At 40.7% G+C, this 26,740-nt stretch overlaps 1 protein-coding gene across 3 annotated transcripts in view; it reads left to right on the top strand.

Annotated features, from left to right (window-relative positions):
* ABCC4 (ATP binding cassette subfamily C member 4) overlaps nt 1-26,740 on the top strand; it is a 2,616,332-nt gene that overhangs the window by 1,022,548 nt on the left and 1,567,044 nt on the right. For all 3 annotated transcript variants that reach the window (XM_044072995.1, XM_044072997.1, XM_044072996.1), the window contains one exon: nt 21,507-21,603. In XM_044072995.1, the coding sequence (XP_043928930.1) occupies nt 21,507-21,603 (97 nt within the window). The remainder of the gene's footprint in view (nt 1-21,506; nt 21,604-26,740) is intronic.

Here is a 26,740-nt window from a genome sequence, read left to right on the forward strand (position 1 = left end):
GGTTGGATAAGAAAATGTTTACTTCTGCTACCTTGGCCTTTAGGGCTTTAAAGTACCAGACCCATATGACCAGGTATATCTTGGGTTTTCTGTTTCAGGCTTGTCAGGTTATTTCAGATCTTCCTGACTCTGAGGGGAAGACTTCAGCTCTGTCCTTACTAGAGTCATTTTCACAAGTAGCCCGCCATTCTATTAAATGCAGCTATGATGCAGCTGACGCCTCATCTAGGGCTGCTGCTTTTGGTTCTGTGTTGAGGCGGTACTGCTGGCTTCATTTCCAGCCTTTGCCTGATGATATTAAGGCTAAGTTGATGGATGCTCCTCTATATAACAAACATCCTGTATTAGATAACCATTGTAATCTGTTACCATATTTCATAACCCCTAGAATATTAATAATCATTATGATAATCATCTGTTATGTAAATAATGCTACATTTTCCTATTATCAGGCTTCCCATTATAATTTATGCTTGAACACTATGACTATTATTTTTGTTGAGTTTTTATTCTGGCAAATTAATGTGTAGTTTTTCCAATTTTACACTTGAATGTTATGACTTTATTATGTCTGTTAAGTTCTTATTCTGACAAACCGATGTGTTTTCATATTTGTACTTGAATGTTATGAATTTATTATGTCTGTCTAGTTTTTCATTCTGTTAACTATATGTATCTGGAGCTTTTCTCCCTGGGTGACCACTGAAAATGGGTACCTCATGACCCAGTTGGACTTTCCCAGTAAACAAATGCCAAATTAATGTCCTCACCCCTCCACCTCCCCCAGTCAAAAAAAACATAGTCAAAAACCTTTACAAAGCAAACTTCTAACTATTTGCATCCAAAGTGGAAAGCTTCACTATTCCCTTGCAGAAGGATAATGATATCCAGGCTGCGGAATCCTACACCAAGGCACTCTATATGCATCTTCAGGATTGCATGGACCGTGCTATCCCAAATAAAACCAAGACTCCTTCCTCAAGCAAGAAGAAACCAGTCTGGTGGACCCCGGCCATAAGCAAACTTTACAATAAAAGGAGGAGACTTATACAAAAAAAGGCCAAATCTCAAGTAGAAAATCATCCCTGATCAGCATTAGTAAGAAATTGAGGGCCCTCATCAAGTCAACTAAAGCTAATTTTGAAAAGAAAGTTGCCAAGGATGCCAAAGATAACCATAAGGCATTCTATGGCTACGTCAAAAACCTAAATGGCAACGCTCAGGTCTGTTCTGAGCTAGTACAAAATGGAACAAAATACACTGAACCTTCTGACATTGCCAACATCTGGCTGACAGGTTCAGTGCAAATCCCCCCCCCACCACCTACAGGGCCTATTACCATTCCAGGGGATTGTGCAAGTCCAATTATTACTGATACGTTGGTTAACAAGGCTCTATCTAAAGCTAAAGACACTGCCTCCATGGGACCAGATGGTGTCCTAGGCTGTGTCATACGCGAGCTCCAAAAGGAATTAACCCCACATCTTAATACCCTGTTCAATCTCAGCCTCTCCATAGGAAATGTGCCCAGAGAATGGCGCATGGCAACGGTGGTCCCGCTACACAAGGGTGGGGCCACAACTGACCCTGGGAACTACCAACCAATAAGCCTGACCAGTCTGATCTGTAAGGCTATGGAGCGAATCATTATGGAACTCATAAATGGAGAGATTGGGAACCTCCAGTCGCTGGACCCCACACAGTTTGGCTTCGTCAAGGGCAGATCATGCCTCCTGAACCTGGTGGATTTCTTTGAGACAGCATTACTCAGGCTAAAGATAAGGGAAAGGAGGTACACATGGCTTACCTTGACCTTGCTAAAGCATTTGACACCATTCCCCATTCGGGTATTATTGATAAGCTCACCAGCCTGGGCATAAACCCTTACGTCACAAGATAGATCGCAAACTGGCTCTCAGACAGATCCTATAAAGTAAGAGTAGCGGGATCTATGTCCGAATCCAGGCCAGTAATGAGTGGTGTGCCTCAGGGCTCTGTCCTGGGGCCCCTCCTTTTTGGCATATACTTCTCAGAAGTACAGGCAAGCATGGAAGGGCTGTAGCTGACTAAGTTTGCGGATGACTGCAAACTGGGTGCTATAATAGAGTCTCCGGCCGACATGGAGATCCTCCAGAAGGGCCTAAATGAGACTGATGCATGGTGTCAAAGCCATGGTCTCAAGCTAAATGCAAAAAATGCATAGTAATCCCTTTGGAAAAACAGAGTACCCGAAACTACAACATAGGAGGTAATCCCCTGAAATCTGAAGAAGAAATAAGGGATCTAGGGACCCAAGTAGATAGTCAGCTTTCCTTTGATGACCATGTTGCCAAAGTGGTTAGAAAATCCTTCTATGTGACCCATCTGATCATGAAAGGGTTTGCATCAAGATCTAAGGATGTAATGGTGCCCTCTACTCTTCCCTCATCAGACCCATTATTGAGTACAATGCACCAACTGGAATATACCTGGCTAGACATCTCCAGCACCTGGAGAGACCACAGAGGTACCTAACCAAGAGAATTACTGGCCTCAAACAGTTGCCATATGCAGCACGATTGAAAAAGCTAAGACTGTTCTCTGTTGCATACCGCTTTCTCAGAGGCGATCTCTGTCTAACGTACAGAGCCATGTCCAACCCAGAATTGTTGAACATGCTCCATCTTAGCAAAACCAAATCTACTCTAGCTACACGCTCTAGGGATATAAACCTCAACACAACAATGAATAGAACATGCTGGAGGGATAGATTCCCTTCGCAGAGACTTCCCTTACTATGGAACAGGGTCCAGATCTACATAAGACAGAGCCCCTCACTATCACTCTTCAAGAGGAACCTTGATGAGTGGATGAGTAACAGAAAGTTCACACCGGGGATCACACCAACAGCACTACTAGATAGGGGCCAAAGGTACTAGCTGCTAGTACACAGGTCTAGGGAACTACTAAAGGGGCAGTAAATACTGCACAACGTGGCTGGGCTAATATATGCCTTCGGGCAGATAGCTCAGTACCAACCTATGAACCTAAATAAATCAGTAAATAAATAAATCCATTCGTGCTGCTGCTGCTGCTGAACTGTTTGAGTCACTTCAGGAAAAGGGTAAGGCTTTGCAGGATTTGAAACATTTTTGTTTCACCTGTTCCCAAGTTTGAAAGGAATAACCCTAATAAACCTGCCTTTGTCCGCAAACAGTCTCACTGTGCCCTCAAAGGTAAGAAGGGTGGTAGAAGGGCTCCACTTGCTAAGTCTACTCAAACTCCTTCAGTTCAAAAGCCTCCTTTACCAGACAAGCCAGGTGCTGTTGACTATCCTTGACCCTCTCTTCTCAGTCATGTACCACTCTCTCATCACCTTTCCCCTGTCCCTTCCAATTTGGTTAAAGATCATTCAAGATTCTTGGGTTCTATCTGTCATTCACCAGGTGTATTATATCATTTGGAAATCTCTTCCCCCCCTTTTTGGTCATTCTTCAGCCTCCTCAGGAACAGCTGCCCTTTTTTCTAGAGGTACTTTGGGACCTGTTGTCTCAAGGAACAATTCAAGAAATTCCAGCTCCTCAAAAGGGGGAGAGGAAGGGGTTTTACTCCAGAATGTTTCTGATTCCTTGGAAAGAAAGCACCTGGAGACCCATTATAGATCTATCTCAGCTAAACACCTCTTTGAAGGTTCCTTCCTTTCAGATGGTATCCTTTCAAACATTGTTTCCTCTTCTTTCTCCTCAGGATTTCTAGTGTCCCTGGATCTCTAGGATGCCTACATCCATATCCCTATTTATCCCCTTTACAGTAAGTTTTTATGTTTCTCTGTTGCTGTTAAATGCCTCACTCCTGTGATTGATTTTTGCAGGTTGAGGGGAATTTGGATCTTTCCTTACCTGGATGACCTGCTCATTCATGATTCTTCTCCAGAGATTTTACTTCACCATATTCACTTTGCTATTTGTCTCCTGCAAAGCCTAGGTCTTACAGTGAATTTCCAAAAAAATCATTCCTAACTCCTTCTCAGGATCATGTTTTTCTAGGGTGCAGGCTCTAGGGTGTTCCAATGCTGGCACCTCTGTCTCACTCCAAGGCTTTAACTCTGATTGCATTATTTCAATTCCTTCTTCCTCTAGACTCCATTACAGCCACTGAGTTTCTAAGGGCTCTGGGATACATGACTTCCACCATTCCTATGCTTCCTTTGTCCATGCTTCATATGAGAAAGCTCCAGTGGATCTTAATCAGTCTGACTTCAACATTCTCTTCCTTTGGATTTTCCAGTTCCCCTTCTCCCATGCCTCAAGCTGGAACTTCAGTGATCGATTCTTTAGTTGTCCATCAACCCAGGGCTTCATTTTCAACTTCCAGTCCCCACTCAGTAACTCTTTACAGATGCCTCAGATGTGGGATGGGGGGCCTCTTTCAGTCCTCTGAAAGTGCAGGCTTTGGTCTCTTCATCAAAAGAAGGAACACATCAAGATCAAAGATATGAACGCTCCTCTTCTGGCTCTTCAGGCTTTTCATTCCAGGGCCCCTCAGAGTCTTCACAGACAATACCATAGTGATCAACAAACAAGGAGGGACAAGGTCTTATCTCCTGTGGAGACTGACTCTTCAGGTTTGGGATCTAGCTGTCCAGTATCAGGTGACTCTTCAGATGGTTTACATTCCTTCAGATCAGAACTTTGTGGCTGATTGTTTGAGCAGGTCCATAACACAAACTCACAAGTGGATGCTTCACAATGATATGCTTTGGAAAATTATCCACCAGTGGGGTACTCCTCAAGTAGATTTTTTTCCTCCCCTTTGAACAGACAGCTTCCTCTCTTTTGCACCAGACTCTCCCATATCCTCTGGCTTGGAAGGTGGACACATTCTCTTTTTCTTGGAAGGGGATGCTTCTTTATGCCTTTCCACCCCTTCCTTTCATGCAGAGAGTCCTCTTCAAGATAGAATAGGATGCTCCCAAAATCTTGTTGGTGGCTCCCTTTTGGTCCAGACAGCAGTGGTTCCCTCGTCTGCTGCATTTAGCCAAGGGCTATCATCATAAGTTACCTCACAGGGTGGATCTACTCACACAAGAGAAGGGGTCTCTCTTCTACTACTAGTGTACTGTTATTTTGCCTGCAAATAGCCACTTATTTATTTAGTGTGATCACTTGAGTAAAAAAATGAATAAATGAATGAATGAAAGGCGAAATGATAAAATATATAAAGTGTAATGTACCTCTTTAAAAGCAGAATATTATTTCCATGGAACTATATTTGGCATGTGTTATTACTTCATCTGATAAGCAATAGTGTTCATCAGAAAAAAAATCTCTTAACGTTTTAATTCAGATTTATTATTCTAAAGCACTTTGGAGCTGATTGATTCTGGAGTTTGTAGATTAGAGTAATTAGTTAGCAGGCTCTGAGAAGTACCTGTGAACTGCCCAGATTTTGGAGAGACACCTCTAATTTGTTATTAAACTTTTGCTCCACCTTTCTTAAAACCAAAAATTATTTTAGAAGTTTTACGTTAGTAATAACATCAATTAAAAAGTGACCCTAATTTGGGATTTCTCTTTTTTTTTAATTTGTTTGAAATGTTGTTTTATGGAATTACATCTGAACAAGGTTTTGTCTCGAGCAAATGTTCCCAGAACATCAGAAGAATAGAAAGGCAGTGTCTGGGTTATCTACACAGATAAGTCTTGATCATATAAACGAAAGGATGGATATCACTGGGGTAGGGTTCACGTGGATGATGTAGGGGAGCCAAGAAAAAAGGTTGCTACACCTTCTGGAAGAGTCAAAACATGCTTTAAAAATGTCAGCTTTCAAAATTACACCCATTCAAACTTTTCATTTTTCAAATTAAAATAAGCAGCTATTAGTAATAAGTGCCATCAGTGAGCAGCTTAAGTATAGGCTGAGGTTTCATAAAGAGCCATGAACTACTTAACATAGTCTGAATAAATCAAAATTGCCCTTTATTATACCATATGTGGGTACCTTGTGAGTATTATGGCATGAGGTGCTACCATATGTAGGTACCTTATGAGTGCTGTGACATAAGGTACTACCACATGTAGGTGCATTGTGAGCAGTGTGGCATACGGTACTACTATATTACTTGCCTTGTGAGTACTGTGGCATAATGTGCTACCATATGTAGCTGCCTTGTAAGCAGTGTGGCATAAGGTACTACCATATGTAGGTGCATTGTGAGCAGTGTGGCATATGGTACACCTGATATGTCACATGTACTCTATAGATTCACAGCACTAACTTGCAGGTTACAGTGAAGTGTAGCCTAGACATATTTCCCCAATGATACATCAATTCTTATATCCTTGAAACACAGCTGCTGCACTCTTGAGTGTATGACAGTACTCCCCTTGAGGACATGTGATACCAAAATGCAAGTGCTTATAAGGTCATAAACTTCCAGGCAGGTAAAATAAATGTTTTTATAGGGTTCCTCTGCACCCTTTCCCATGTTGGGGGAAGGGAGGTTGTCTCCCATACCCACTTTTATATCATTCTCCTTGTCATGTTACTCCAACTTAGAGAAAGACCATAAACCATATAATTAATTAAAATCCTTTCTTCCTCTGAGATGGTGTGTCCTTGGAGAAAGAATTGTATTCTAAACTGTTCTCAGATACTCATTAGTATAACAAGTAACAATCAAACTGGAACAGGGAAATATAAACTCAAAGATCCACATTTGCACCAACAAACAAAATTCAGTATACATGCATTTCATATATACGTTGTTGGAACGTCTTCACACTGTTCAAGCAAATTTAGTACAGCTGAAAACCACCAGTATGCCACAAGGATCCATATCAAGAATGGAAGGAATGGCCTGTTTTTTTTTGTTTTAAGTCAGTACATTGCAAAAGTTACAGCAAAAAGTGCTGTTAGTCCAGTTTCTGTCACTTCAAAGACACACGGTCACTGAAATAGAAACATGAAAGTAAGTGATGTACCAGAGCAGACTGCTAGATCACTGAATGTTTAAGGAGTATAAAACACTAACAAAAGGAGTTTTAGAGAAAAGGTATGCCCCCACATCCCCCAAGCTGGAAGATGCACCCCCATACTAAGTTCACAGATGAACAACCACGAAAAAGTTTGCATCCCCATGAAATACGTTACTCAGGAACAGCATGGTTTGTTTCAGAATCATAGGCTGTTCCACACTTTGATAGAGAAGTGCTTCATCACAGTGGACTTTTCATACTTATACTTAGAATATGAAGCAATCAATGACATTTGAAATCATTACATTTCCCTGGCTTAGTGCTAGGAGACCAGCATAGATGGGGGAGCAGGATGCTGAAAAGTATCTGTAGGAACCAATGTTAAACAGTCAGGACTGCACATGGGAATGAGAGGTGGGCAGTTGTGCTGATGTCACATAGCTTTGGCATATAGCCAGCTTTAGTACTGTTCAGCTGTGCATTGCTTGTCAGTTCAGTCATTCTGTTATGCCTTTCCCAGTTTTTCGTCAAATATCTTACAGCACTGTGCAGTAGCTGGCACTGTGTGACTTTCTGAACCATGATTTTTCATTGGACAAGCTATTGCATGGTACAACAAGACTTAAAAGACTATACCTCTCTGTAGTATGAAAAAATTGCTTCTAAACCCAAAGTGAGGATGCAATTTTGTGATGCAGTGATTTTTTTTTAGACTGAGTTGGGTGGTAAATAGCACTTCTTCTTTGTCTACCTCTTTGGAGCTCATTGTTTGAGGGTGTGACACCCGTGCCCTGGTCCAGCAATCAAGGACCCTCAATCCTCACCCCTAACACCAGTGAGGGGCGTCTCATATAGGAGGAAAGGATAACAAATACACACAGTAAAGTGCAATTTCCCTTAAGAGCACACAGAGATCACAGTCAGTCTGGGGCTGGTCGCTCCCTTGCTCTCCAGGTCCCCAATAAGACTCCCCACTGGTGCAGCTATAGGGTCCAGATCTCAGCCTAGTGGGCAAGCTAAAACCTCCAGCATCCTCTCTGTCCAGCCAGTGCTTCATGTCCCTGCCCAAGTAGCTGACACACACACACACACACAGTTTGAGAAGAGTTTATACAACCACACAGACACTCCTGGGGAAGGCTGGCACAGGTTTTCCAGCTGTGCCCCTTTTTTCCAGACTATACGGTAGTACCAGCTGTCAACACCCAGTAATATTTATCAGCTACTCAAAGGCCCATAAAAGGGTGTCCAATTATTACTATGCAATATTATTATCCAGTTGGCAGTATAACTAAACAGTCAAGGCTTATTAGAGTGACTTCGTACAGGATCCCTATATGCATGCAATGTACTCTTAGAGCTTAACTTATCTCTACAAAAAACAGCCACAGTTGAAAGATTTGAAAATATTTAATAATAAAAACACAAGACAACACTTCTTACTACACAGTGCTAGTCAAGAGTTCGGAGATCACAGAGAACTACTTAAAATAATTCAGTAGTACAGTTCTGACATCTCAGAAAAACACTTAGTCTAATCTTTCTAGTTTTTAGCTATTTCTAAGAGAAAACACAAGTCTAAGGTAAACTTACATATAGAACAAAGGCAGAGTGCTGATGAGGTGGATAGTCAAGACAAAAATGCTTAATGCTCTCTGATTCTCTCTGATTTTAAAATCACATTCCTGGTTCACATTTTGGAGTGAGTTGGATGAAGTGGTGATGACTGTACACAAGGGTGAGGATTGGTGATTGGAGCAGATTTCAATGTGCATGTTGGTGAAGGAAACAGAGGGGATGAGGAAGTGATAGGTAGGTATAGTGTTAAGCAAAGGAAGGCAGAAGGTCAGATGGTAGTGGATTTTGTGAAAAGGATGGACATGGCTGTGGTGAATACGTATTGTAACAACTGGGAGGAGCATAGGGTGACATACAAGAGTGGAAGAAGATGCACACAGGTGGATTATATCTTATGTAGGAGAGCCAGTTTGAAGGATATTGGAGACTGTAAAGTGGTGACCGGGGAAAGTGTAGTTAGGCAGCATATGATGGTGGTTTGTAGGATGACTGTGAGCAAGAAGAGAAGGAGGAGTGTAAGGGCTGCACCAATGATCAAATGGTGAAAATTGAGAAAGGGTAGTTGTGAGGTGGGGTTCAGGGAAGAGTTAAGACAGGCACTGGGTGGCAGTGAAGATTTACCAAATAGCTGGATAGCTACTGCAGAGCTAGTAAAGGAGACTGCTAGAAAGGTGCTTGGGATGACATCTGGACAGAGGAAGGATGACAAGGAGACATGGTGGTGGAATGAGGAAGTACAGGAGAGTATACAGAGAAAGATGTTGGCAAAGAAGAAGTGGGATTGTCAGAGAGATGAAGAAAGTAGACAGGAGTATAAGGAGATGAGGTGCATGGCAAAGAGAGAGGTCGCGAAGGCTAAGGATAAGGCATATGAAGAGTTGTATGAAAGGTTGAACACTAAGGAGGGAGAAAAGGACCTGTACCAATTGGCTAGACAGAGGGACCGAGCTAGGAAAGATGTGCAACAGGTAAAGGTGATAAAGGATAAAAATGTACTCACAAGCGAGGACATTGTGTTGATGAATGAAGAGAATGAGAGGGAGAGAAGGTTGGATGATGTGGGGATAGTGAATCATGAAGTACAATGGATTAGCAAAGAGGAAGTAAGGATAGCTATGAAGAGGATGAAGAATGGAAAGGCTGTTGGTTCAGATGACATACCTGTGGAAGCATGGAGGTGTTTAGGTGAAATGGCAGTACAGTTTCTAACCAGATTGTTTAATGAAATCTTGGAAAGTGAGAGGATGCCTGAGGAATGGAGAACAAGTGTTTGGTACTGATTTTTAAGGATAAGGGTGATGTTCAGAGCTGTAGTAACTACAGAGGGATTAAATTGATCAGTCACAGCATGAAGTTATGGGAAAGAGTAGTGGAAGCTAGGTTAAGAAGGGAGGTGATGTTTAGTGATCAGCAGTATGGTTTCATGCTGGGAAAGAGCACTACACATGCAATGTTTGCTCTGAGAGTGGTGATGGAGAAGTACAGAGGTCAGAAGGAGTTGCATTGTGTTTTGTAGATTTAGAGAAAGCATATGAGTGTCTAGAGAGGAGTTGTGGTATTGTATGAGAAAGTCGAGGGTGTCAGAGAAGTATGTAAGAGTGGTACAGGATATGTACGAGGGTAGTGTGACAGCGGTGAGGTCTGGGGTGGAAGTGATGGATGCATTTAAGGTGGAGGTGGGATTACATCAAGGATCAGCTCTGAGCCCTTTCTTATTTGCAATGGTGATGGACAGGTTGACAGACGAGATCAGACAGGAGTCCCTGTGGACTATGATGTTTGCAGATGACATTGTGATCTGTAGTGAGAGTAGGGAACAGGTGGAGGAGACCCTGGAGAGGTGGAGATATGCTCTAGAGAGAAGAGGAATGAAGGTCAGCAGGACTAAGACAGAATTTGTGTGTGAATGAGAGGGAGGATAGAGGAATGGCGAGGATGCAAGGAGTAGAGGTGGCTGAGTTGAAATACTTGGAATCAATAGTTCAGAGTAATGGTGAGTGTGGAAGAGAGGTGAAGAAGAGAGTACAGGCAGGATGGATTGGGTGGAGAAGAGTGTCAGGAGTAATTTGTGACAGACGAGTACCAGTAAGAGTGAACGGGAAGGTCTACAAGAGGGTAGTGAGACCAGATATGTTATATGGGTTGGAAACAGTGGCATTGATAAAAAGGCAGAAGAGCTGGATGTGGCAGAGTTAAAAATGTTAAGATTTGCACTGGGTGTGACGAGGGTGGACAGGATTAGGAATAAGTATATTAGAGGGTCAGCCCAGGTTGGAAGGTTTGGAGACAAAGCCAGAGAGGCAAGATTACATTGGTTTGGACATGTGCTGAGGAGGGATGCTGAGTATACTGGGAAAAAGATGCTAAGGATGAAGCTACCAGGTAACAGGAAAAGAGGAAGGCCTAAGATAAGGTTTATGGATGTGGTGAGAGAGGACATGCAGGTGGATGGTGTGACAGAGCAAGATGCAGAGGGCAGGAAGAAATGGAAAAAGGTGATCCGCTGTGGTGACCCCTAATGGGAACAGCCGAAAGAAGATGATGATGATTCCTGGTTCACATTACATCATTCTTCACACTTTCCTGGGGTTCCCAGGCTAACAGGCTACATTCTTTAGTAAGCTCACACCAGGTCAGGAAGCAAAGCCATTAAGGACATTTATGCATGCAAATTCTGGCCATTACTCTGGCCTTAAAACAATAGCAAGAATTCCTTCATCTAGACAGGCCGGAGCCATGTTTAAATAACAACAGTCATAAAATGCTTGACTTGACTTCCTTACAGCAGTGTGCACTGTTGTTACATTTGTGCGGTTCCACATGTAACAGTATTTTTTTTCCATTTGAGACACCAAGTCTGTGGTTTACATTAATATTTACAGATGACAGAATTATCCTCAAAATTCCATCTGGCTAGGCTGTCAGCCTTCACCTATCTTCACCCAATCTTCACATATCCCCCCCCCACCCCCTGGAGAACTTAAGCTATTTTTTCAAGTGACCCTTGAGAAACACTGCTTGAGGGAGTTAGGTCTATCTGAGTATACCTTACCCCATTCCCTGTCTTGAGAGCCCATCTGCATTGGCATTGCTAATCCCACTGTGGTGCTGCACTGACATATCATATGCTTGCAACCTTAGGCTCCATCTTAGCAACTTGGCTTTTTGCTGGCTTGCTCTGTTAAAACATGTTAGGGGGTTGTGATCAGTCATAACAGTGAATTTCCTCCTATACAGATAAGGCTGAAGTTTTTGCAGTGCCCACACTGTGGCTAGACATTGCTTTTCTACAGCTGCATAGCATTCCTCCCTGGTTGGAGCCTATGACTGAGATGAACCACTGGGTGCTCTTCCCCCTCTGAAGAAATCTGGCTAAGTACAGCCTCCACCCCTAGGTTTGACACATCCACCTGCACAACAATTTCTTTGCTGTAATCTGGAATGGCTAACACAGGGGTTCCCCCCAAAGCTACTTTAAGCTCCTGGAATGCCTGCTCACATGCTGGGGTCCACACTACCTTATCTGGCCTGTTCTTCCTTGTCATGTCTGTGAGGGGAGCAGCTATGGTACTATAACTGGGGACAAACTTTCTGTAGTACCCTGCTGTCCCTAAAAATGCTCTCACCTGCTTTTTAGTAACAGGTGCAGGCCATGCCTGAATGGCTTCCACTTTGGCAGGTTCTGGCCTTATCTTACTACTCCCCACTCTATGTCCTAAGTTGGAGACCTCTGCCATACCCACCTGATATTTGTTTGGCTTAATGGTCAACCCTGCTCTCTGTAGTCTACCCAGCACCTCGCGGGCATGCTGATGGTGCTCTGGCCAGGAATGGCTGTAGATGGCAATGTCATCTAGGTAAGGGCAAACCCCCCTGCTCATGCTAGGATACGATCTACCAGCCTTCTGGAAAGTTGCTGGGGCATTCTTCATCCCAAAGGGCATCTTTATGAACTCATACAAGCCATAGGGTGTCACAAAGGCTGACTTCTCTCTAGCACTGGGAGTCAAGGGCACCTGCCAGTAACCGTTGGGAAGATCAATGGTTGTAAGATACTTTTCCCCACCTAGTTGCTCTAGGCCCTCATCTGTCCTAGGCATGGGGTAATCATCTGACTCTGTGTGACTATTTAATTTCCTGTAGTCCACACAGAACCTGGTGCTGCCATCCTTCTTTGGCACCAGCACCACTGGGGAGGCCCAGGGACTGTTGGACTCTTAAATCACCCCTAGTTCGAACATCTCCTGTACCTTCTCCCTCAGAGTCTGTTTGACTCTCTCAGGCACTCTATAAGGGGCCTGCCTAATAGGCCTTTGGGGTCCTGTATTCACCTGGTGCTGCCCCAGGTGGGTGCACCCTGGTTTCCCAGTGAACATGTCCCCAGATTCCTGCAACACTGCTCAGATTTCTCGAACCTGGGTAGGAAATAGCTGCTGGGACATTGCTACCCCTTCCACTGAGGTGTTAGCCCAAACCTAACTGAGGAAATCAGACCCCAGATCTCTCTGATTCCTCCTGCAATCCACTGCAAATGCTCACACAAGGACCTCCCTATCATGGTAAGGTTTCATCATGTTAACATGGTACCATTTGTGCCCCTGCCTTCTGTCTAGCAGTTCCACCATGTAGTTAACATCACTTACCTTTCTTACCACCTTGTAGGGTCCCTCCCAAGCTGCTTGCAGCTTGTTGTGTCTGACAGGAATGAGAACCATTACCTACTACCCCACAGCATACACTGTAGCTCGAGCATTCCTGTCGGACCACACCCTTTTCTGTTGTTGGGCTTCTGCCAGATTCTCTTGGGCCACGCCCATGAGTTCCCTCAGACTTGTCCTGATGTTTGGGACGTATGCAACAACAGACTCCTTGTGAGACTTGCACTCACCTTCCCACTCATCTCGATTTAAATCTGGAGGTCCCCTCACCCTATGCCCATACAGCATCTCAAAGGGTGAAAAGCCTGTGGATTCCTGAGGAACCTCTCTGTAAGCAAACAACAGATGGGGCAAATATTTGACCCACTCCCTCTTAAACTGATCTGCAAATGCCCGTAGCATGGACTTAATTGTAGTTTAACCTCTGGGGATGGTAGGAGGTCGTCTTCATGTGCTTCACCCCACAGGGCTTCCACAGACAAGCCAGCAGGCCTGACATGAAAGTGGCACCTCTGTCAGTCAGTATTTATTTTGTGAAACCTACCCTGCTGAAAATCTCTAACAAAGCATTTGCCACCTTCTCTGCCTCAATGGAGGACAAAGCCACTGCCTCAGGATATTGTGTAGCATAATCCACTACCACTAGGATATACTTTTTCCCTGTGGAACTTGGGGTACTCAGAGGAGCCTGTAGTTTACATTAATATTTACAGATGACAGAATTATCTTCAAAATTCTATCTGGCTAGGCTGGCAGCCTTCACCTATCTTCTCCCAATCGTCACAGAGGAGTTAACAGAAATAATGTTTTTCCAGCAAATTATGCAGTTGCAATTCATATCAGTATGACACAGCAGTGCAGCAGCTAGCGTTACTCCCTTATCGCAGTTAGCCATCCTGTTCAGTTCATGAATGGAGTGCCTTCTGATTCAAACTTCTATGTACTTGTTTGTGGATGCGATTTTGCCAGTATTTTTAATTTCTTCTTACATTACAAAACCATGTAGCATATGGACTGGGGAGGTATCAGTTGTCACCAAGACTGTGTGCAGTGTATTTGTAAATCCTGTAATAGACTTAGTATTCTTTCCGGCCAGGACTGAGTTCTTGTCTCATACCTTTGGCTTGCTGGACAGGATCAGGGTCCTCTTGACCCTGAGTGATGAATGGTTCACACTGTTTAGTTGTTGTAAGGTAACACAAATTAGTATTGTAGATGCACAAGGGAAGTAAAGTAACCTCTCATCCCTTCCTGGATGAAAAAGTTCTAATTTTATGTTTAAAAAAAAAGAGAGAGAGAGAAAGTGTATAGGCACCAGAACAAGATGGAAATTTAGAGCACTAGCTCACTAATAAAATGTTTGCTAGAAATTTGCTCAGAAACTTACAATATCTCTAGGTATCACAGACAAAACTTGTTTATGAAGTAAACATCACCTTCCTCCTCCCTCACATTTATTTCATGTATTTTGTTTTACAGCTACCACTATTCCTTAGTTTACTGAATTTTCACACCTTTACTGAATGTACTGACTCAGTGGACTGTAATTTCAGGCACTCCAGGGCTGATTACTGTACTCATTAAAGTGTGCCTTATTTCAATGGGTAGCTCACCTTGGAAACTAATTGGGAAAGTTGTAAACCTGAGTCCCATTCAGGCATTGGTTCATACTCTTAAATGCAGGCACTTTGTTCACCTGGCATTAGTAATCAAGCAGAATGTAAAATGGGAGTGGAATCTTAAAAACATGCATGAATTGCGTTTTAATGACAACTTTTCAAAGTTATGTTGATTTTATGATTATATACCTTTACAAGAGCAAATCTAAGAAAGGATAAATTATAGGAAGAAAAAAATTCCCATTATTAAACCATCTCAGTAGCAAACAGCAACTGAATGTAGTATTTTAAGACTGCTCATCTTTTTGCACATGGGGTAAGGGTGTCATGTCAGCAATGACAATCATCTAGAGCCAATGTTAACACTGCTAGGTGGCATACCAGACACATACACACATACACACACACACACACACACACGGGCAATCACACCTATGGTGAATTTAGAGTGTCAAATCCACCTACTGCATGTCTTTAGAATAGAACCCAAAGAAAACCCATGTGAACACAGGGGCCAGACTCTGCACAGAAGTCACCCTGGCTCAGAACTGAACCAGAGAATCTCTTGCTGCGAGGTGGACAACACTGCCTGTTTCCCTACTGTGCCATCCTGGAAATAGTTGCCATCTGAAACTAAAGATCTGAAAAATGAATGTTATGGATTCTGCGTCGATCCTGTTTCTGATGTCTCACCAGAAAGCAGCTTTCCACAGGTGAAGAGTACAGCAGTCAGTCTGTCTGTAAATAAACCAGAGGTAGTAATATAGACCATTCATAACTGTAAGGCATTCAAAAGTATTAATGTCACCCTTTTGTAATGTGTTTACTTGCTGCAATCCAAAGTATATTAATCCCCAGAGTTAGTGTGTGTGTTTGTGCATATGTATGTATACATATACTTATATGTTAGTGTGTGTGTGTGTGTGTGTGTGTGTGTGTGTGTGTGTGGGTGTGTGTGTGTGTGTGTGTGTGTGTATATATATATATATATATATATATATATATATATATATATATATATATATATATATTTTTTTTTTTTTTTATATAAAAACATTCTAAGGATTCATCTGGGATAATAATCTGACTCTGTGTAACTGTTTCATTTTCAGTAGTCTACACAGAACTTGGTACTTTCTTGAATTACCTCCAGATCCACTATCCCCTGATTTTCCTTATTCTTGACTTGCTCAGGCACAGTATAATGACCCTGTTCGATAGGCAACTGGTCTCTGTGCCCACATGATGCTGCACCAGTTGGGTGCACAGTGGTATAGCAATGAATATGTCCCCAGACTCCTGTAATACTGTTGAGATGTCCAGAGCTATTGCGACTGCACTATCTTATCTATTGAGATATTAAACTAAGCACCACAGAGATGTTCTGCCATGAGATTCCCCACAGATTCCTCTCGTAATGCACTGCAGATACTGAGTACCACTGTCTCTCTGTTACGATATGGTTTAATTATGTTAACATAGCATAGCTTATATTTCTGCCTCTTGCCTGGCATGTCTAATACACAGTTGCATTACCTTTAACACAGTATTGAAAGGACCCTCCTTTACTGCTGGTAACTCCTCCTGTATTGCAGGGGTAAGCACCATCGCATTTTGTCCATTTGCATATTCCTTGGCCCTAACTATTCAGGCATACCAGACCTTCTGTTGCTGTTACTATTTGCTGTGTGCTGAGGTGTCTACTCCTTGAACTGTCTAAACCTGGTCTTGAAATTTACATCAAACCTTACAACAGTCTGCTTGTGAGAATTGCATATATCCTTCCAGATGTCAAGAATTAAATCTAGGGGTCCCCTCAGCCTGTGACCATAACATAACTCATATGGCAAAAACGTGGACTCTCTGGGTATTTCTGTGGCAAAGAAAAGCTGGGGCAGGCAATTGACCTATACCCACTTAAACTGGTGTGTGAATGCTCTCACCATGACCTTAAAGATGGAATTAAACCTCTCCACCAAATTATTTGATTGTTGATTGTGGATTAGTATTTTTACTTACTCCCACAAGCAGATCAGCAAGACCCTTATTAGATATATCCTGCAAGGAATCCCACCTTGCATAAAATTTCCATTCAAGCATTTGTCACCTTCACTGCATCTTTAGAAAACAGTGCTCATAATTCAGGGTACGTGGTTACATAGTCCACCATTAAGAAGATACTTCTCTTATGCTTAGCACTTAGGGTACTGAGAGGCCATATATTTTTTATGGAACTAGTTTGGAATGGTTTTATAACATTAAGCAAAGGAACCAATGTGGCCTTGCCTTTGCCATCCTTTTGGCACTGCTCACAAGTCTTGCAGTATGATCTCACTTCTCTTCCAGTACCATACCAATATGATGAGAAAGCCTCATTTTATGTGCTTTATGCTTGGATGGACTGATAAAGCCAGGTGTGCGTGATGGTTATCCATGAGAATACCAGCTGCTGCCTCACTTTAATCTTTAACTCTTCTCCAAGAGTCCACTTTTTGAACTATAACTCATTGTCCTGGTATTCCTTGCTTTGTGGTACTTATGTTTGTGTTTAATCTTTTACATGAATGTGTTTTATGTAACGGTATTTCTGAATTATGGTCGTCAGGGGCTGTTGTCCATAGATCTGCTCCATTGTCCACAACCGAGTTATCTAAATTTAAAATTTCATGGCCACCATGATCTCCCCAGTTATGCCACTGGTACTAAACAGATTTAAGAGCATAAAGGTACACAGCTTTGAATTCTGAACAACTCATTAAATATATATATTCAGGTTTTCTCTGCACGCTCTGTCTTCTAACTCTTACCATTTTTGATACCGCTCTTCTTGATAAATCTCATACTCAGCCAGCCTTTTCTTCATTTCAGCCTCTGATTTTTGCAGCGTTATCAGTTTATCTGAATATCTAGTTAAAGCAGCTCTATTTTTTATTGTAATTCGTGATTAAAATTTACTGTTACTCATGGAGCTTTTCTCCCAGGGCCTCCAGTGAAAAGGGACCTGTGTCCAGTCTGACTTTCCCAGTAAACAAATGTTATCTAAATAAATAAAATAATAAATAGCTTAGCCTTAAGAGCTTGCAGGAAGTATGCAAATTTTCCCTGGATATGGACGTACACCATCCACACCCAAGAGGAAGCTTCACACTGACAAACACCTAGCAGAATTTCTCACCACGTTCTGTGTTTCACTGCCTTCCACTGTTCACCTGTCCACAATATCTGTACTTTGTTTAAACTCTTATAGTTTTATACATACACGCTATTTCTAAGGAAGGCTGTTAATATTCTCTAACACTTTGGTCTTCTGCCTTGGCCCAAGGAAGCAAACTGCTACCACTTCAGATTACCTGACTGAGGAAATCCCAGTTATTGTTCTGTTCTTGGTATTGAGCCAAGTAAGTATAAACACAAACGTATAGTTATACCTTCTGCTAACAATACCTTAACTAAAAGAATTACCGAGTCCTAAGGTTCACTGACTGAATTTGCAGAAGACTAGAGGCGGAAACAGTGCAGAAAACAAATTCATAGGTCTGTGTATCATAAGCTCCAGGGTAGCTCACCCTCATGAGTGTCTAACCACTCAGCTGTGTGGCTTATGCCTTTGCCATATAGAAACTGCCAGTACAGTTAAGCAGAGTTTTTGTAACATTTTAACATCAAAACTAACGCATCAAGGTTCTATACCTTAACGTTCCAGCTCAGTACCTGCTATCCATATTCGTACTCCACGTCTTCCTCACATTGATGCATACCTTTCTTTTCATTATATGATCTTTTTTCCACATCCCTGGCTGAAACATATCTCTTGTCCACAATAAATGTGTATAGATTGCATTCCAGGGTATGCAAATAGTTTCTAGTCTTGCATATAATCTACTGCTGAATATTTATGGATAAGTCACATTATGTACCCAATACAGCTCTGATGCTTCACAGTAGTAATTTATCATACTAACATAAAGCACGATAATACTTCACATGCATTTTGTAGGCATGTTTTTAAGAGTGTTCCCATGTGTTCATTGACAGAAACATTAATGATGATACAAAAGGTATAATTAAATGAGTGCAAATTAATATTGCTGTGTCATTGTAACAACATCACACTGAAATATGCAACAGTTTCTGTTTATGGACTATAATCTCTCAATGCCCTATTGATCAGAAGGGTAAGAAAAAAAAAGTGTATATCATTACTAGTTTGGGTCTATATTAGAACACCGAACATTTAAAATGTCGAGTGTTCTAATATCGACCCGTTTTCAGCGAACGCTGAAAATATCGAAGAAACAGAAAACCAAATTCTTTCCCAGGGAAAGAATTTGGTTGTCCGCTTCTGTTGCTTCGGTATTTTCAGCACTCTGGTGGAACGTTATGGGTCAGGTTTAGGTAAGTGTGAGGGTTAGGTTAGTTAGGGTGCGGGTTAGGTATGTGTGCGATTGTGTGGACATGAGGGTTAGGGCAGGTTAGGTGAGTTAGGGTTAGGGCGCGAGTCAGGTAAGTGTGTGATTGTGTGGACATGAGGGTTAGGGCGGGGTAAGTGAATTAGGGTTAGGGCACGGGTGAGGTGAGTGTGCAAGAGTGACGAACCTTAGGGTTAGGGTTTGAGTTAAGGTAAGTGAGTAGTTAGTGGTATGTGTATAGTTTAGTGTAGGGTTAGGTGTAAGAGTTTAGGTGTATGTGCGTGGATTGCTGTTTGTTTGGTGTGCTTGTGTTGTGTGTATGTGTTTTGGAACAGCAAATTTTTTCCCTAGAAAAAATTAGCTGTTCTGAATGTTCGATGTTTAGTATTTTTGATTGGTAGGGTTCGATATTAGAACACTCGACATTTTGAATGTTCAGTGTTCTAATATAGACCCACTAGTTCATGGTATCTTGAGATATAACTAAATAACACTCCTGGTTTATTTTTGATTTTACCTGAGACGTTAAACGATCTAGTCTGATGACACTTTTCATCCATAAATCAATTTCTAACATTGTGCTGGAAAAAAAAAGTGTCCTTTTTGGGGTCATTGCAAATAAGCTTTTCTCCTTACTCTGAGGTCTGTGAACCCTGGAGGTGATCTCATATAATATATATATATATATATATATATATATATATATATATATATATATATATATATATATATATATATATATATATATATAGAGAGAGAGAGAGAGAGAAAACGAGTGAGAGAGAGATAGAGAGAGAAAGCATGGTAACTTTATCTTGAAAGCAAAGGAGACAGAACATATTTGCAAGAGAAGGGCAGGCCCAAAATGAGGCTGATCTCTGTAGCATCTAATTGAGAGTAGCCTGATTTAGGCAGTGTAACTGGGGTACTAGCCATATGAAATTTAATTTCCTTTGAGGGCTAGAAGAATCTCATCAGATAGATATATAGATGTATGGTGGTTTTCTACAAGGAACTTAAATGTTTTAGTCTGATGGTGGAGAAATCTTTTCATCTCCCCAAGTCTAAATGAGTAGAAATTTTATTTTATGTTTTGTAAATAAATTCACTGTTAAAACTGAACTGATGGCTTCAGATTTTGCTTCATTATCAGTATCGCACTGGTAATGTTACTACATATGATTACAGAATTGCCTTCACTGTAATTAATGTGCATAGATGAAGAATTCTAGGCAAAGCCAAGAGTAATGCAATGAGCACAGGCTGAAAATCAGTGTCATTTTTTTAAATATTACTGTGGTGGTGCTGCGGTAGCATTGTCGCCTCACAGTAAGACATTGTCCTGTTCGATTCTCAGCTAGAGCGTCTACTGTGTGGACTCAGAGACATGCGTGAATGGACGTACCTTTGTTGAAAGTTGTGCATCTGGGCTGGCAACTTGGCATGTAAAAATCTAGTGGCAATCATTAGCGGACCGGAGTTCCGCTGTGGCGACCCCTAACCTGGAAAAGCTGAAAGACTCAACAACAACTGTGTTTGACTTAAAAATGGAACAGAACAAAAGGTTTTGCATCGACATGCATTTCTGAAAAACTAGAAGTATGAAACTCTAATGTTTGGCATTATAGACACTGCATTCCTCAGTGATTTGCCAGAAAATCAAAGATTTTATGAGAGTGTGCAAAAATATGAAGCAAAGTCAAGGATGTTCTTTAAAATCAGGGACAGTTGAGAGATATGCATTAATTTATTAGTTTCCTGATGTGAAGTTTACTGCAAGTGAGCTACTTTTTTGTACTTTTTGTCTTATTACTAATTGTGCGTTTAACTCTTTTTTAGAGTTTGTATTAGACATTTAACATTGAAAGCTGCCTGTGCTATATAATACAGTGCTGGCATGTTATTTGTGGGTCTAAAAAGGAGACATCTTTGCGACTTCAGTAGAGACAGCGATTAAGCAAATACATAAGTTAAAGTTAACAAAAGTATGTGGTATGTAGTTGTAGTCAGTGTAAAAACTGAAATTATTTTATGTCTGAAACTAAAGGAGTGGTCTGTTTTTGAGCTAGCAGGTGTTTTTCATGTACATTGTATAGAAGTTGATATCAGTACAAAAACAATTTAAAAAGTTTTGGAGAGCACATATGGTCTCATCTTAAAACACTGCAGTACTGTGAATGTAATATTTTTCAAAACATTGGTAATTTTTTTCAGCTGGGAGTTGATCTTTAAGAGGGCAATGTATGACAATAATTACCATTCGTTTTTCCTTTTCTTTCTCAGATGCATTAGTGGAGTTCTGCGTAATAAGCCTTGCATACTAGTGACACATCAGCTGCAGTATCTCAGTGCAGCAACCCAAATTCTTATTCTGAAAGAGGTAAACAGAGATTCTACTAAAATGAGTTTTAATTAAAGCTGGCCAAGCGTGCTACAGCTCCTGATTTATTGTTAAAATTGTTTTTGCATATCTTTTGTTGCTAAATCTATCTGAGCAGTGCTTGTGTGGGTGTCTTGTTGTTTCTTATTTTGACTTTGTATAGTAATCTAGAAAACATGATAACTAGGCTTGATGTGCAGTCTTTTTCTGATTGCATTAATTTTGTAGCTGCTATAAAGTTTCAGAAAGAGATGTAACATGTTCTCTGTCGTGTGCTTCTTTATCGGCTACATATTTATATGCAAATTTGCTGTACTTTTATGTGTTTCTTTAGAAACAGCAGGAAGAAAACAGTAATATCAAGAAAACAAGCCGGAGCATTCAAATAAGGCTATACTGACAGTTTCATCTATTTCAGCACTAGTATCACCACTGTATTTTCACCTATTTATACTAAAATAATTCTAACATTTGCACTATGAACCAAAAAAGCCCATGCTGAATGCACATTGCACTGTTGGGTAGACTGTGCGACCTGTTTTTTGTTAAGGGAAGTATTCATTCTAAACACAGAAAGTGCATAAAATGCACATTTTTGATAAGTCTCTTTTCAAAGTCTTCTCAGTTTTTTATGCATTAAAGGTGAAATTTTGATATTTTTAATGAGACCACTTAATCTGTTTTATGCACATGGGTGGGAGAAGTATCTATGACTAAGGCCAGATTAATGAGAACTAAAAATGAAATTATTTTAATTTGACAATTTCTACTTTATGCATCCATTATGATAAGTCCTTGATTATCCTACACTTCTCTGATAAAACCTTTTGATTGGGTGCTTACTGTCCACTCTCAACTGATTGGAATTTACTTCTCATAATAGCTACATAACCACTTCTCCCATTCCAGCTGCTGTGTGAATAGGCTCATAGGTAGGTACTAGGCTATCGGCCCAAGGGCCTAAGTAAGCCTAGCTAACAAGGTTCCCTGGCTTACGCCACCCAAGAAAGTTAATTTTCTGTGCCCCTATTGAGCAGAGCCACAGAAGTGATCCCCATGGTGTATTTCTGATTTCCCATCTACTCATCAAGATTTTTTTTGAAGAGTGCTAATGAGGAACTTTGCTTGACATAGATGGGTAGCTTGTTCCAGAGTATAAGAAGTCTCTGGGATAGGAATCTATCCCTCCATCATGTCCTGTTTATTGTGGTGACAAGGTTTAGGTCCCTAGAGTGTGTAGCTTGGAGGGATTGGGATTTCTTTAGGTGTAGCATGTCCAACAGCTCTGGGTTTAACAAAGCTTTATATGTTCAGTAGAGATCTCCTCTGAGTAGGCAATATTCTACAGAGTAAAGCTGGAGGTTTTTGAGACGGTCAGTGTAGGGCATCTGTTTGAGGCCAGTAATCCTCTTTGTGAGGTACTTTTGTGACCTTTTCAGCTGCTGCAGATGTCTTGTGAGGTACATTCCAAAAGGGGCATTGTACTCAATAATGGGTCTAATGAGTGCCGAGTAGAGGGGAACAATGACTTATTTTTTCCTGGCTGAGAACCCATTTTGTGATGGTGTGCCACATAGAAGGATGTCCCGACTACTGTGGCAATGCAATTATCAAAGGAGAGACTACTGTCTACCTGGGTCCCAAGGTCTCTTATCACACATTCGGCATTAAGTAGACTGCCATTTATGTGGTAGTTCATAGGTGCAGTTTTTTTACCAAAGGGTAAATGTAGAACTAATTTATGTAAGTTCAGGTACTGGGGGAGCTTGCCTACCACATGGTGGTAATGGGAGCATACCCCCCCCACACACACATAAGAAGTGTTTTTTTTATATGGTAGCAGGCAAAGAGTAGGCTAGCTGTTTTGCTGATTGGTTTTGATTGACAATTTTTCAATTTTTTTCCAGTGACCTTAATCTCAGATATTCACAGGGGAGACATTATTCTTACAAGTTCCCTTCATTTGATTCTTTTTTCATTTAATTCATTAGTGCGTATGAGTACTAGCTACATTCTTGTTTCTGTTTTTTTTAAAAGGTAAAATTTGCTTATATTTTATTAATCCTTTTTTTTCTACATACATGAGTAAACAGAATAATTTTCCAGTACTGATTTATATTTTCATTTACTGCTATTGCTATCCTATTTGTTGCTGGATCTCTTGTTGTGTTTCCATGGTCTATGTACTCTCTCAAGGCTACTACAAACAAGGCTATTCTTTTCAGCGTATTAGGTGTTGCTAGCCATTTGCTAACATTTCTTACAGAGTCTATCCCATTACTAGTTTAAGAATTCTAAGACTACACATTTTGCCTAGAAGCTTCATTTCAGGTATCATTGTATTTATTCCAAAACCACCAAACCGCTCACAAAGAAGGAAAAAAACAACAGGATCCAAATCCACATTTATTGCACTTCAGCGCCTCGGCCAAAATAGCCTTCAAGAAGTAATCCTTCCTGAGGGCTTTTTTGGCCGAGGAGCTAATGTGCAATAAATGTGGATTTGAATTTTTGTATCCTGTTGTTTTTTTACATCATTATATTTATTGTTTTACATCCAAAGGCATGAATATATGTTAGTCTCATTGTCCATCAAATACAAGGTAAATAAATGGAATGGAACAATAGACCCAGATGGGAAAACAGTGAACAAGTAGTATGTATTTCAGAAAAAAAAACAGGAATAATGTTGATTTATATAAGTCCCTTTTTTAATTTTTCCAAGTGTTTTTGGTTTCTAATACCATGACGGGAATGGACCCCATTCCTAAGTCAGTGTGATTCAAGTTCATGAAATTATTATTTTTTCAGTCTTTGATGTTAGCCAAAAGTACTCTTCACAGCACCCACAGTGTCCCTAGTAATGACTCCTTCTGTAAATGTTACGGAGTTACTTGTTTTATTGACATATCTAAGTATGACTGTAAATTCCTTTTTGTAAGACCCATTGCTCCTACTACTCTTGAAACTGTCTGGGTATTCTTCTTTCACATTGCACTCATTTCTGCCTGCAAATCCTGGAATTGTATGACTTTTGTGTCTCTGTATATAAGACACTGTAGTCACTGTGTGTATCAATTTCAATGATCAGTCCTACTTTTGTATTCTTTTCATGGACTACTATATCTGGTTTTGTTGCATATATTTTTTGAACTGTTCATAATGAATAAACTTCATCATTTTCTATAATGTTTTGTGGCTCATGTTTCCAGTGTTTTTCAGCTACTTCAATATTATAATCTTTGCACAATCCCCAATGCAACAGTCTTGCCACATTATGCCTTTCATTATACAATCCTTTTGCTATTAGTTTATCATAACAAGCAAGAAGATGTGTGACTGTTTCCACTTCTGTTTTACAAAACCTACATTTGTCCGTTTCTCATACGTTTTGAATGGACTTTGTAAACTGACATGTATACAATCCACTATCTTGGGCTGCCAATGTTAACCTTTCGTCTTTTGGTTTAAATTCACCTCTCATTAACCATTGCCGTGTTGGATCCTGATCAACATGAGGTTGTTCCAAGAGTTTTCTATATTTGCAACTGTATTTATGCATTTTCCACATTTCTTTCCTTCTCACCTAATCCTTCACCTTATATTCTTTCTTCTGTTTTTTTGGCACATTCAGTTGCTATCTGATTTTTATCTTAATCTGGTTTGATTTTCATTCCCACTTGACACCGATAGACTTCTGCTAAACTAAGCAGGGAAGCCATCTTAGACTTATTCTCCTCATGTTTCAATACTTTCACTACATTTGGGTCTTGAGGTCAACAAATATATATGATATATATTCCAAAGACATGCATCTGGAGCATTTCTCCCCGGGCCTCCACTGAAAACAGGCTCTGTGGAACCTAGTCGGACATTCCCGGTCAACAAATGTTAAATAAAATAAATAAAAAAATATGCAGTCCCACCATTGCAGATCTATACATGTGATCAATTTCGTGGAGGCCCATATCTCCTTCTTAATGGGGAATATATAGTCTTGGTATGCACTGATTTTTACAAATCATTTGATGAGCATGAAGCATCCTTCTTGTTTTCCTATCCAACCAATACAACACCTTTTGGGGCCAGTTAATCATTCCAAAACTGTAAGTTAGTAGAGGAAGAGCAAGTAGGTTTATAGCTTGGACTTTGTTCCTAGATGTCAGTGCTGTTTTCGGTATTAATTTTAACCTTCTAAAATATTCCTTACTAAGTTTTATTTGCATTTGTTCATGCTTTATTGTTGATCCTTCATCAGTTCCCAAATGTTTATGTACTTCATCTTGCTCAGTTTCTGTTAGATCACATCCCTGTCATAAATTGATGTTTACTTGGTGCTGCAGCTTTCCTGCTTTAAAGGTTGGTTTTGCACATTTATCAAGACCAAATGACATTCTTATATCATCTGAAAAAGTTTCAACACCTTGCAGTTGTACTTTCACTTCCTCATCTGATGAACTATACAGTTCTAAATCATCTACAAAATGAGGGTAGACGAATTTACACTTTATTTTCTGGGAGGCAAGTTGTAGCCATGACCTAAACTGTTAAGTAGACAGCTTAAAGGGTTAAGGGCAAGGCAAAAGAGCAGTGGTGACAGAGTCTCACCATGGAATAGCCCCCTTTGAATTTTTATCCCTGGAATAAAAATTTGTCCTTTATGCAGCGGTGGTATGGCGGTAGCGTTGTTACCTCACAGCAAGAGGTTCTCCCGTTCGATTCTTGGCTGGGCTTGGGAGTGCTTTCTGTGTAGAGTCTGCATGTCCTCCCCGTGGTTGGGTAGCATTCGAAAGACATGCGTGTGTAAATGGGGGTGCCTTCGTTGAAGGTTGAGCGTCGAGCTGGCACCTCGGCGTTTCATAAAAATCTACTGCCAATCATTAGTGGACCGGAGTTCTGCTGTGGTGACCCCTTACTGGGAAAAGCCAAAAGACACAACAGCAACATCATCATGGCTTAACTACAAAGTGGTTTGCTACTGTTTCATGGTTACTGTAATGTAATCAATCAGTGTAGGGTGTATCTTATACATTTTTAAGCACTTTTTATCCATGAATGTGGAATACTATCACATTTTTTTTGTAATCTATCCATGCCATACTTAGATTTTTCCCCCTTTTACAGTTTTCCATTATGA

Source organism: Protopterus annectens, chromosome 5.part1 (assembly GCF_019279795.1).
Source record: "Protopterus annectens isolate FY-2018-M chromosome 5.part1, PAN1.0, whole genome shotgun sequence".
Taxonomy (NCBI): Eukaryota; Metazoa; Chordata; order Ceratodontiformes; family Protopteridae; genus Protopterus; species Protopterus annectens.